Source organism: Mus caroli, chromosome 8, assembly GCF_900094665.2.
Source record: "Mus caroli chromosome 8, CAROLI_EIJ_v1.1, whole genome shotgun sequence".
Classification (NCBI taxonomy): domain Eukaryota; kingdom Metazoa; phylum Chordata; class Mammalia; order Rodentia; family Muridae; genus Mus; species Mus caroli.
Genome location: NC_034577.1, coordinates 15,493,925 through 15,507,135, shown reverse-complemented (window position 1 = coordinate 15,507,135; position 13,211 = coordinate 15,493,925). Strand labels below are relative to the sequence as shown.

The window sequence follows — 13,211 nt, the reverse complement described above, 5'->3', positions numbered from 1 at the left end:
TAGTTAGTTGTCTTGGTTCTCGTTTATTTCATTTCAGTTACTGGCTGTCTTTATGCATAGCTTGTTGCTGTTTTTGTTGTTTTCATATTTTTTTCTCTTGAATAGCCTTTCTCTTTGATTTTTACTATATTTCTCATTACGTGGACTCATTGATATTCCTTCTTGAAGTATCATGTCACTGTTTGAATGATATTGCTTCAGAAGAATATATGACCTTATCACATGAGAGATGCATTTGTGAGAGTGTGTACCAGGGCAGCAGCATCATTTGATCTTCTTCCTTTTACTCTGCATCTGGAAACTGTGATCATCTTTGCAAATGCTACTACCTGGAGTCAGAATTTTGTTTAAAACAGTTTGATTTAGGAGTCTGACACTTGCATTCCTGAGACTCTTGACTAGTCCTCACAGCACCATGGGTAAATGGCATATAAATTCCATTTCTCAAAGTGAGCGGTAATTTAATTTCTCTTCAATCTTGGTACTCTGAATGAGCAGCTTGTATCACATCTTAGATATGAATGAAAGACTCAGAGTCAATAATGTGAATTGTAGGACTACTCCAAAAATTATTGGATAACTCTTGGTTATGCTTGGAGATGAAGAATGAGCATAAAGTAATCACCCGTGAGTAACATCTTATAAAGAAATTGAGGAATCAAGGATATTTGTCACAGAGGCTTCATGACAGTCAGCAGCATAGTCAATTGTCACAAGTAGACTGTGCATGATTGCTTTTGCTTTTAAGCTCTGTGGGATCTGTATAAGTATTTTATGCATATAGNCATATAATGATAGACACTAGTATTTTCTTATGTATTAGAAGACTTCAAAAATCACTAAATTCAAACAAATGGAAGAGGACGTTTGTTTTTTTTTTTTAATAGACTCAGAGATAGAAATGACCATAAATAATTTAAAGCAGGAGAAAAAATTTGATGTGTTTTAGTTATTTTTTCTACTCTCATTAACTAAGAGAAAAAAGTTCCATAAATTCTCATATAAGAATCAAGGCACTTCACTGCATGGTTCTCAGGAGTGAAGAGGCACCCAGAGCACACTCTTATGATATATGTTCTGTCACTCTGACTTCTTCAGAACAACCCACTCTAGCTTCCCTCTGACAAACACTGTCTCTTGAACTCAGTTCACTGGAGATAAATGGCCATTTTACTTTCTTGACCCTAAAGGAGGAAATTCACAAAATCAAAATAACCTGAATTATGCAAAGAACTGACTGTCCAGTCTGCCTGGTCAAGGTCTGGTCCAGGCTCCAAGTTGAAAAGACAGTGATCCTTTGCTTCATGTCCTTATTAAAATAGGCAATGCCCAGCTTGTTGCTTCCCCGACCATTGACAGGTAAATATTCAAGCAGATGGGAAACAGGAGAAGATAGCAAGGCCCCTTCATCATTATTAGTGGGAGGGTAGGGAGGCATTGAACACACAGAACAATATCAGGATGGTAGCCTTGAGGACAGAGGGTCATCAAAGGGAACTTGAGTGTAACAGCCTCTCCCAGTTCCCATCAATGAGTGCCTTCTCTCAGTGGGGACCCCTCTCTGCCCTATAAATGCAGGCTGGATCGTCACTCTCCACACATTGGGCCCCTGCTCACCAATCCTCCAGGTGACTCCCAGCCATGAAGACACTTGTCCTCCTCTCTGCCCTTGCCCTGCTGGTCTTCCAGGTCCAGGCTGATACTATCCAAAACACAGATGAAGGGACTAAAACTGAGGAGCAGCCAGGGGAAGAGGACCAGGCTGTGTCTGACTCCTTTGGAAGCCCAGAAGACTGTGCTCTTCAAGATGCAGGTGAGTGCTGGTACCCAGTGTGAAGGAGGCTTGGTGTCTCCTGAGGGAGAGTTGGAGATGAGCCCTGGAATTCTGTAAAGGGCAGTCTGGTTCATATAGTTGTCCCTTCATCTGCTAAGATCTTTCCTGTCTTATCCATAGAAGTAACAGTAAGAGTTAAAGCAGTGTATTTGATTGTCTTCCTTTTAAGGTTTTTGATCAAAAACTTTACCTGTGAAAACCTTTAAGATATAGAACATGCTAATAAGTCGTTTTACACCTGATAAATAGTTTTGTTAAGGAAAAAAATCTATTCTGCTTATAAAAAGTTGACTACTGAGCCAAAGGCCAGTGTATGTAACAATGTGTTGGGTCAAGAAAATACAAAGAGTGTGAAGAAATGTAGTGTGGGTGTTATGGCCTGTATGTGATCAAGTGTGATTTAGTATGTGTTAAGTATCTCATGTCCATGGTGCTGGCTGTGATGTCATGAGTACAACAAACCTACTCTGTACTATGTACAGTACATCTTCATAAGATTGTTTACTAACACACACTGCTGGACTCCTTACTTAATACCTGATGTTTTGTTTGTGTCCTCAGCCCGAAGAAGGTCTTTGCTGTGCCCACAGTGCCCGAGGTGCCAGTCGTGCCCACTGTGCTGGAGGTGCCTGAGGTGCAATTGCAATCCAAAATAAACCTACAATTGGCACCAAAGTTCCAAATAAACAGCACAAATTCTGCTGCAGCTGAGCATAGAATCCGGGTCAAGATTACCATGTTCTCTTGAACCTCACTATCTGTCAAGACCCTTGTGCTTAGCCTTGATTGCTCTTCCTTCTCCAATAAACTCCTTGCAGAAAAAAGAATCTGTGTTTATGTTTCTTTGAGCCTTTCTATGTGGCTTAGACAGGACTCTTCTGAGCCATGCAGCAGAATCTTCAGTGAATCCTTTGTAAAATAACTCTTGGTTCCATTTTAGCAGTCATATCAAGGATGAGCAGGAGGTTAGATACACAGAGACAAGACAATCTGCTCTAACCACTTCTCCATCAACTCTGCTGTGCTTTACATTACACTCACAGTCAAAAATAAGTCCCATACTTTCATGATCCATTTTTTTCAGTTGAAGGACATTATGTCCCTTCCTTTCTATAACTGTTGAATATTCAGAAGCAATGAAGATGGTTGAGCAAGTAACTGTGAGGGCCGACCTGAGTCCTTGGGCATTTGCCAAGGAGTAGTACAGCTGTGTCATGGAGATTTCCCTGCAGTTTTGTGACAGTTCTCCACACTGATTTCCTTAGTTCTTGTGCCAGCTTGCAATCCCACCAGCAGTGCCTGTGTGTTCCCCCTTCCCCTAGATCCTCACCCCTATTTGTGTACAATTGAATTCTTCATCTTAGTCATTCTGACTGGGTTTACATGAGCCCCCCACCCCCCAAAACTTTGAAATTCCAATCCTCTGATAGCAATATTGAACACTTTAAAATATACTTATTGGCAACTTTTATTAATTCTTTGAAAGTTTCCAAAAACTAGTTAGCCTCTTTGGATAATATTCATCAGTGCACAAACTCTTCCCAGAATCACCCCCTTCCCTAAACACCCTAATTCATTTCCTTTTTCTAAACCATTTGGATCAATTTGTGCTTGTCCTTATGTTTTTAAATTTTCCACTGGAACATGGTCCTTTCATAAGGAGATATACTCATGAAGAACTGTCTTTCTCACCCAGCAGCTAACTATTGGCAATACTTCCACTACAAGGGGTAGAGNTTTTGTATCCATCTCCCATTATAGCCCTATCACCACAATCATTCCCGATCTCATTTCAATATTCTGTTTGTTTGTATTTTTTCCAAAATTCTCTGTTCAGATTCATATGTGATTTTTAATTGGGTTGTTTTATTAGATTCTTAATTTATTTTCCTAGTTCTTTGCATATTTTGAATACTAACCTATAGCAGATGTATAGCTTTCAAAGGGTCTGTACCACACTGTGATCTTCGTGTTTACTGGATTGAGTATTTCCTTTGCTATAGGAAGGTTTTAATTTTACAAGGTTCTATTGTCAGTTGTAGGCCTAAGTCCCAAACTGTTAGCACTAGACACGTAGATATATGAGCAGCGTTACACAGACTCTGTTATAGAAAATGGTGTGGAGAGGTATGCATTAAAATTATGTGCATATGTATATACATGTGCCAATTATCATTTAAGAAGTGATAGTACCTAGCTCTTCATAAATATAATAACTTACCATGGTTGTGCATGTTTTATAAAATGTTTGAAATCTTTTCTTTAAGGCATTTTTTTCAATTTTTTATTAGATATTTTCTTCATTTACATTTCTTTTTGTTTGTTTGTTTTTGTTGTTGTTGTTGTTGTTGTTTTTTTTGAGACAGGGTTTCTCTGTATAGTTCTGGCTGTCCTGGAGCTCACTTTGTAGACCAGGGTGGCCTTGAACTCAGAAATCCACCTCCCTTTGCCTCCTGAGTGCTGGGATTAAAGGTAAGCACCACCACAGCTGGCTCTTCATTTACATTTCAAATGCTATCCTCAAAATCCCTTAGACCCTCCCCTTGCCCTGCTCCCCTGCCAAACCACTCTCACTTCTTGGCCATTCCCCTGTACTGGGGCATATAAGGTTTGCAAGACTGATGAGCCTCTTCTCAATGATAGCCAATTCGGACATCTTCTGCTACATATGCAGCTATAGAAACAAGCTNTGAGGGTACTGGTTAGTTCATATTGTTGTTCCACCTATAGAGTTACAGATCCCTTCAGCTCCTTGAGTACTTTATCTAGCTCCTACATTGGGGGCCCTGTGTTCCATCCAATAGATGACAATGAGCATCCACTTTTGTATTTGCCAGGCACTGGCATAGCCTCACAAGAGATAGCTATAACAGGGTCCTGTCAGCAAAATATTGCTGGCATATGCAATAGTGTCTGCGTTTGCTGTTTTTTTATGGGATGGATGCTGGGTGGGCAGTCTCTGGATGGTTCATCCTTTCATCTCAGCTCCAAACTTTGTCGCTGTAACTCCTTCCATGGGTGTTTTGTTCGCTATTCTGCAGAGGAATGAAGTATCCACACTTTGGTCTTCCTTCTTCTTGATTTTCTTGTGTTTTGTATATTGTATCTTGGGTATTCTAAGTTTCAGGGCTAATATCCTATTATCAGTGAGTGCATATCAAGTGAGTTCTTTTGTGAATGGGTCACCTCACTCGGGATGATATCCTCCAGATCCATCCATTTGCCTAAGAATTTCTTAAATTCATTGTTTTTAATAGCTGAGTAGTACTCCATTGTGTAAATGCACCACATTTTCTGTTTCCATTCCTCTGTTGAGGGACATCTGTTTTTTTCTAGCTTCTGGCTATTATAAATAAGGCTGCTATGAACATAGTGGAGCATGTGTCCTTATTACCAGTTGGAACATCTTCTGGGTATATGCCCAGGAGAGATATTGCTGGATCTTCCAGTAGTACTATGTCCAATTTCCTGAGGAACCACCAGACTGATTTCTAGAGTGATTGTACAAGCTTGCAATCCCACTAGCAGTGAAGGAGTGTTCCTCTTTCTCCACATCCTCACCAGCATTTGCTGTCACCTGAATTTTTGATCTTAGCTATTCTGACTGGTGTGAGGTAGAATCTCAAGGTTGTTTTGATTTGCATTTCCCTGATGTTTAAGGATGTTGAACATTTCTTCAGTTGCTTCTCAGCCCTTGGGTATTCCTCAGTTGAGAATTCTTTGTTTAGCTCTGTACCCCATTTTTAATGGGGTTATTTGAATTTCTGGAGTTCAGCTTCTTGAGATCTGTATATATTGGATGTTAGTCCCCTATCAGATTTTGGATTGGTAAAGATCCTTTCCCAATCTGCTAATGTCCTTTTCATCTTATTGACATTATCTTTTGCCTTACAGAAGTTTTTCAATTTTATGAGGTCACATTTGTTGATTCTTGGTCTTACAACACAAGTCATTGCTCTTCTGCTTATGAATTTGTTCCCTCTGCCCATATCTTAGAGGCTTTCCCCCACTTTCTCCTCTATAAGTTTTAGTGTCTCTGGTTTTATGTGGATCTACTTAATCTTGAGCTTTGTAAAAGGAGATAAGAATGGATCAATTCACAGTCTTCTATATGATAACTGCCAGATGTGCCAGCATCATTTGTTGAAAATGCTGTCTTTTTTCCAATGGATGGTTTTAGCTCCTTTGTCAAATATCAAGTGACCATAGGTGTGTGGATTCATTTCTGGGTCTTTAATTCTATTCCATTGATCTTACTGTCTGTCCCTGTGCCAGTACCATGCAGTTATTTTTTTATCGCAATTTTTCTGTAATACAGCTTGAGGTCAGGAATGGTGATTGCACCAGAAGTTCTTTTATTGTTGAGAATATTTTTTTGCTATCCTATGTTTTTTGTTATTCCAGATGAATTTGCAAAATGCCATTTCTAACTCAGTGAAGAATTGAGTTGGAATTTTGATGGGAATTGCATTGAATCTGTAGATTCCTTTTGGCAAGATAGCCATTTTGACTATATTGATCCTGCCAATCCAAGAGCATGGGAGATCTTTCCATCTTCTGAGATATTTTCAATTTCTTTCTTCAGAGACTTGAAGTTCTTATCATACAGTTCTTTCACTTCCTTAGTTAGAGTCACACCAAGGTACTTTAAATTATTTGTGACTATTGTGAAGGGTGTTGTTTCCTTAATTTCTTTCTCAATCTGTTTATCCTTTGTGTAGAGAAAGGCCACTGATTTGTTTGAGTTAATTTTATATCTAGCTACAGCACTGAAGCTGTTTTTCAGGTTTAGGAGTTCTCTGGTGGAATTTTTAGGATCACTTATATATACTATCATATCATCTGCATATAGTGATATTTTGACTTCTTTCCTCCAATTTGTATCTGCTTAATCTCCTTTTGTTGTCTAATTGCTCTGGCTAGGACTTTAAGTACTGTATTGAATAGGACAGAAGAAAGTGGGCAGCCTTGTCTAGTCCCTGATTTTAGTGGGAATACCTCAAGTTTCTCTTCATTTAGTTTCGTTGACTACTGGATTCCTATATATTGTTTAATTATGTTTAGTTATGGGCCTTGAATTTCTGATATTTCTAACTACATTGACTTTTTTTTGTATATTAAACCATCCCTGCATTCCTGGGATGAGACCTACTTGATCATGATGGATGAGTATTTTAATATGTTCTTGGATTTGGTGAACGAAAATTTATTGAGTATTTTTGCATTGATATTCATAAGGAAAATTGTTCTGTAGTTCTCCTTCTTTCTTGGGTCTTTGTGTATTTTAGGTATCAGTGTAATTGTGACTTCAAAGAATGAATTGNGTAGAGTACCTTCTGTTTCTATTTTATGGAATAGTTTGAGGAGAATTGGAATTAGGTCTTCTTTGAAGGTCTGTTAGAACTCTGCACTAAACCCATCTGGTCTTGGTCTCTTTTTGTTTGGGAGACTATTAACAACTACTTCCATTTCTTTAGTGGATATGGGACTGTTTAGATCATTAATCTGATCCTGATTTAACTTTGGTCCCTAGTATCTGCCTACAAAATTGTTAATTTTATCTAGGTTTTCCAGTTTTGTTGAGTATAACCTTTTGTAGTTGGATCTGGTGATATTTTAGATTTCCTCATGTTCTATTGTTTTGTCTCCCTTTCCATTTCTGATTTTGTCAATTAGGATACTGTCCCTGTGCCTTCTAGTTAGTCTGGCTAAGTGTTTATCTATCTTGCTGATTTTCTCAAAGAAACAGCTCCTTGTTTTTTTTGATTCTTTGTATAGTTCTTTTTGTTTCCAATTGGTTGATTTCAGTCCTGAGTATGATTATTTCCAGCCATCTACTCCTCTTGGGTGAATTTGCTTCCTTTTGTTCTAGAGCTTTTAGGTGTGCTGTCAAGCTGCTAGTATATCCTTTATCTCATTTCTTTTTGGTGGCACTCAGANCCATGAGTTTTCCTCTTAGGACTGTCTTCATTTTGTCTCATAAGTTTGGGTATGTTGTGGCCTCATTTTCATAAAACTCTAAAGAGTCTTTAATTTCTTTCTTTCTTTCTTCTTTTTCCAAGTTATCATTGGGTAGAATGTTGTTCAGCTTCGACATGAATGTTGGCTTTCTATTATTTAATTTGTTATTGAAGATCAGCCTTAGTTCGTGGTGATCTGATATAATGCATGGCATAATTTCACTACTTTTGTATTTGTTGAGGCCTGTTTTGTGACTGATTATATAATCAGTTTTGGAGAAGGTACCATGAGGTGCTGAGAAGAAGGTGTATCCTTTTGTTTTAGGATAAAATGTTCTGTAGATATCTGTTAAATCCATTTGGCTCATAACTTTTGTTAGTTTCACTGTTTCTCTGTTTAGTTTGTTTTCAGGATCTGTCCATTGATGAGAGTGGGGTGTTGAAGTCTCCCACTATTTTTGTGTGTGGTGCAACGTGGGCTTTGAGCTTTACTATAATTTCTTTAATGAATGTGGATACCCTTGCATTTGGAGCATAGATGTTCAGAATTTATAGTTCATCTTGGTAAATTTTACCTTTGGTGAGTATGAAGTGCCCCCATGTCTTTTTTTATTACTTTGGATTGGAAGTCGATTTTATTCTATGTTAGCTTGTTTTTGGGACCATTTGCTTGAAAAATAGTTTTCCAGCCTTTTACTCTGAGGTAGTGTCTGTCTTTGTCCCTGAGGTGGGTTTCCTGTATGCAGCAAAATGTTGTGTCCTGTTTATGTAGCCAGTCTGTTAGTCTATGTCTTTTTATTGGGGAACTGAGTCCCATGATATTAAGAGCTATTAAGGAAAAGTAATTTTTGCTTCCTGTTATTTTTGTTGTTAGAGTTGGGATTCTGTACTTGTGCCTATCTTCTTTTAGGTTGTTGAAGGATTAGTTTCTTGCTTTTTCTAGGGCATATTTTCCCTCCTTGTGTTGGAGTTTTCCCTTTATTATCATTCGTAGGGCTAGATTCATGGAAAGATATTGTGTGAATTTGGTTTTGTCATGGAATACTTTGGTTTCTCCATCCATGGTTGCTGGGGACCGGCCCCAGTTGGCCTCCCTCAATCTGCGGAAGAAATTGGGGTTCCAGACAGGTGGGCAAGGAGTTGGCTATGAAAAGGGTGACAAACAAGTATGGACACAAGGAGTGTGGTATCTGAATGTAATTGTGTCAAAGCAAGCACCAGTCTTACAAGTGACTTTTAAACAAAACAGAGGAATGCATACCAAAAGCTAACAGGAACCAACTGAAATAAAAATCAATNTTAAAAACTGGTATCAAAAGCAGGCCTACCTATGGTCAGTTTAATCTTAAAAGTCAGAGGCAAGAGCTTTATGGCCTTTCCATAGTTCCAGTTCAAGTTTATAGTATAGTCCATCTTCCCCCTAGGCTATTGTAAATTCCTGTGTATGGGAGTGGCTCAGCTATCTATAGCTTTAAGTATTTACTCTAGTTCCTCCCTAGACTACAACCTTCCTTCTTCCTAGGCCATGGTAAATACTTGCATATGGGAGTAGCTTGCCCTGAGATTTCTAACTCTATGTAGTAGAGAGTGATGTCTGATTCCTCTCACTATCTTTCTTACAATACTAGAGGCAATTCTGAATGTCACTAAATGGGCAACATTCTTACTGAATTCAAAGTCCATGGTCGGCTCAAGAAATACCTAGGGCATTGGTGAAGGCCAGGAAGCAAAGTTCGATTTGCTTAGATATTTGGCAAGTCATTGCTTGGAGACTCCTATAATTAAACAATACTGAGGGAAAGCACACATATCCATTCACTGACTAAAGCAAGAACATTGGAGCATTTGTTATACAGGATGCCATGATTTGAGAATAAGTTTCGGGGAATTATTTGCCTCAAGACTGTGTCCAGGTTTCTAGGCCTGTCACTCAGGTCACTACTTGAGTGGATGTAACATATGGTAATTGAGAGTTTTGTGGGGTATAGTAGCCTGCACTGACATTTGTGTTCTCTTAGGGTCTATATAATATCTGTCCAGAATCTTCTGGCTTTCATAGTCTCTGGTGAGAATTCTGGTGTAATTCTAATAGATCTGCCTTTATATGTTACTTGACCTTTTCCCCTTACTGCTTTTAATATTCTACCTTTATTTAGTGCATTTGTTGTTCTGATTATTATGTGTTGGGAGGAATTTCTTTTCTGGTCCAGTTTATTTGGAGTTGTGTAGGCTTCTTGTATGTCTGTGGGCATCTCTTTCTTTAGGTTTGTGAAGTTTTCTTCTATAATTTTGTTGAAGATATTTATTGGCCCTTTAAGTTGAAAAGCTTTATTCTCATCTATACCTATTATCCTTAGGTTTGGCCTTCTCATTTGGCCTGGATTTCCTGGATGTTTTGAGTTAGTATCTTTTTGAATTTTGCTTTTACTTTTATTATTGTGTCCATGTTTTCTATGGAATCTTCTGCACCTGAGATTCTGTCTTCCATCTATTGTATTCTGTTGCTGATGCTCACATCTATGGTTCCTGATTTCTTTCCTAGGATTTATATCTCCAGAGTTGTCTCCCTTTGGGTTTTCTTTATTGTTTCTACTTCCATTTTTAGATCTTGGATGGTTTTGTTCAATTCCATCACCTGTTTGGTTGTGTTTTCCTGTAATTCTTTAAGGGATTTTTGTGTTTCCACATTAAAGACTTCTACCTGTTTAGCAGTGTTTTCTTGTAATTCTTTAAAGGATTTTTGTGTTTCCTCTTTAAGGACTTCTACCTGTTTAGCAGTATTCTCCTATATTTCTTTAAGTGGGTTATCAATGTCCTTCTGAAAATCCTCTACCAGCATCATGAAATATGATTATAAATCCACATCTTGCTTTTCTGGTGTGTTGGGCTATCCAGGACTCACTGTGGTGGGCATACTGGGTTTTGATGATGACGAGTGGTCTTGGTTTCTGTTAGTAAGATTATTACGTTTGCCTTTGCCATCTGGTAATCTCTGGTGTTAGAGGTTCTAGCTGTCTCTGACTTGAGCATGTTCCTCCTGTTATTCTGTTAGTCTCTGTCAGTAATCCTGGGAGTCTACTCTCTCCTGAGTCCCAGGGTCATAGTACTCGCTGCAGGCAAGTTCTCCTCTGGTGGACAAGGTACACAGAAGTCCGAGGATCAGCTCTGCCTCCAGGCTGAGGATGATNGATGGCCTGAAGGAACCCTGTCCAGGAAGTTCTGTTGCTTCTGTGGCCCGCACGCTCTCCTGTGTGGACTGGTCTTTGAGATACCAATGATAGAAGATGGCAAACTTGTCAGAGCCTTCCCTGGAGTACAACTCTCCTCTCCTGGGAAGGTGCATAGAGGTCTGAGGATCAGCTCTGCCTCCTGGCTGAGGACGAAGGCCTGAAGGGGCCCTGTCAAAGAAGCTCTGTTGCTTCTGCAGCCTGCACACTCTCCTGCTTGGACTGGTCTCTGCCCCAGTGTCTTTCATAAACCTTGGAATTTCTGTGTTTGTGATTTCTTTGAATAAATACTTGGCTTCTAAGTCCTGTTCCTGATTCAAGGTATTTCTCTCCAAGCTTGGCTCTCATGAACCTTGTCCTTTTGACATAATCAGTAAGTGCACAGGAAACAGGACAGTAGATGGTGCTACTGAGTCAGAGACTGCAAAGTCACTTTGTTGACACTGAGGATATCTTTCCTCTGTTACTATTGTTTTTCTGTCCTTTTGAATGCAATCTTTTCATCCTCAGACAACACACATATTTTAATCCAATCCAGAGTTGATCCTGGATTGTTACTTCTTTGTCACTTAAGGCCTTTTCTTTCTCCTTCAAGTGAACATCTTGCTCAACATGTCCTGTGAGTAGGAGAGGTGAGTTGGGGGAAATAGAAAACTGGTCTCCAGTAAGCATCTTGCTCATCTGTAGGATCAGAGGTCATGGCCTATGGACACAAACTTTTGTGCTTCCATGTCATGTATAGTCTTGAACCAGAAGATGGGCCTCAGTTTCAATAGTTTATTTCTTCTTATAACTGTCTGCATCCCAGAATCTTTGATGAACAAATTGTTCTTGTACTTGTTTTGTGCCATAGAGCAGCTTGGAAGTCAATAGAATCCCAGCCACCATTTCCTGGAAATACCATGTCCATTTAAAAAGTAATGGTTATATATGCAAATTATGGCTTAGAATGCCTGATATATATATATATATATATATATATATATATATATATATATATATATGCTTCACTTCAATTCTTTATAGATAAATGAGTAAGACTTCTCACTCATTCTCAAAGACAGGGATGTGTCAAGTATAGCCTCACACTAGGTGATCAGTCACCAGTTGGGTTTTTGACACAGAGCAGAAATATTACCCAAAGTAAGAAGAGACAGTTATGTGAAATGCAAAACAATTGATAGAGAATACAGGCTAGTAGTTGAGCCCATTGGGGCTATGCTACAGCCATTGAATAACCTCAATTCAATGACTTTGAATATGATGAAAACTCTCCAAGTTTCTATTGAATCTCAGTTTCTAGGGAAACTGCTTAACAAAAGCCTTTCCCTGACAGGATCATAAGAGACCTCTGTATTCAGTTAGCCTTCACTCTGCACACATGCTCCCTCATCCTGCAGGAGAAGTTCACCCTCTTCTCTGTTATTTTCCTGTTAGTCCTCAGGGTCCCAGGATGCAGCTGACTGAAAAACAAAACAAAACAAAACAAAACAAAAAACAAACAAACAAAAAAAACCTGCGGCATCTCTAGGCCAGGAATATCTTGGGTATCATACCATAACATGATCAAAGAACAGGTGAATGGCCACACATCATCAAGCTTAGATAGCTAAACATAAGGGACTAGATATACAAAACATTCTAGAAAGACACACACACATGCACACACACACACACACACACACAGATATTATTTTATATAAATATATGTGTTTGGTTTCCCAGACCCTGGGAAAATGACTGAGTTGCATATTTTACATACCAAAGTTGACCTCTCCTACAGATTCTCCCAGCATTCCTCANTATCTCCCTGGCATAACCTGCCCTCAAACTTTATCTTTCCCACCCAAGGGGTTAGCTGCCTTTCGCCAAGAAGCTCTTCCCTATATAATGCAGATATTCTCTCTCTCTCTCTCTCTCTCTCTCTCTCTCTCTCTTTCTCTCTCTCATACCCCTTTCTTTACCCTACTAAAGTATCCCTCATATTCCCCATGCCTAAGTAGAAATATTATACACACACACACACACACACACACACATGTTTTTTTCTTTTCTTTTTTAATCATCTGTAATCAAGCATGAAAACCAAATATGTATAGAAGATTTCCTTGTGCCATAAACGTTTTATTCCAAGATACGTTTAAAATGTACTAACTATAATTTAGAGGAGAAAAAAATTGTGAGGAGTTA

General features: G+C 38.8%; 1 protein-coding gene across 1 annotated transcript; it reads left to right on the top strand.

Moving 5' to 3' along the window:
* Window positions 1–1,641: 1,641 nt before the first annotated feature.
* On the top strand, window positions 1,642–2,624 carry LOC110300373 (alpha-defensin-related sequence 12-like). Its single transcript, XM_021170540.1, has 2 exons — window positions 1,642–1,813; window positions 2,396–2,624. The coding sequence occupies exons 1-2, from the start codon at window positions 1,642–1,644 to the stop codon at window positions 2,488–2,490; spliced, it is 267 nt and encodes an 88-aa protein (XP_021026199.1). The 3' UTR covers window positions 2,491–2,624.
* The last annotated feature ends 10,587 nt before the right edge of the window (window positions 2,625–13,211 follow it).

What these genes read in the sequence shown, in the direction of transcription:
- LOC110300373 (XM_021170540.1), top strand. Translation starts at nt 1,642, where the DNA reads ATGAAGACACTTGTCCTCCTCTCTGCCCTTGCCCTGCTGGTCTTCCAG. An exon ending in CTGTGCTCTTCAAGATGCAG is followed by an intron (nt 1,814 to 2,395) that starts GTGAGTGCTGGT and finishes TTGTGTCCTCAG; the next exon opens with CCCGAAGAAGGTCTTTGCTG.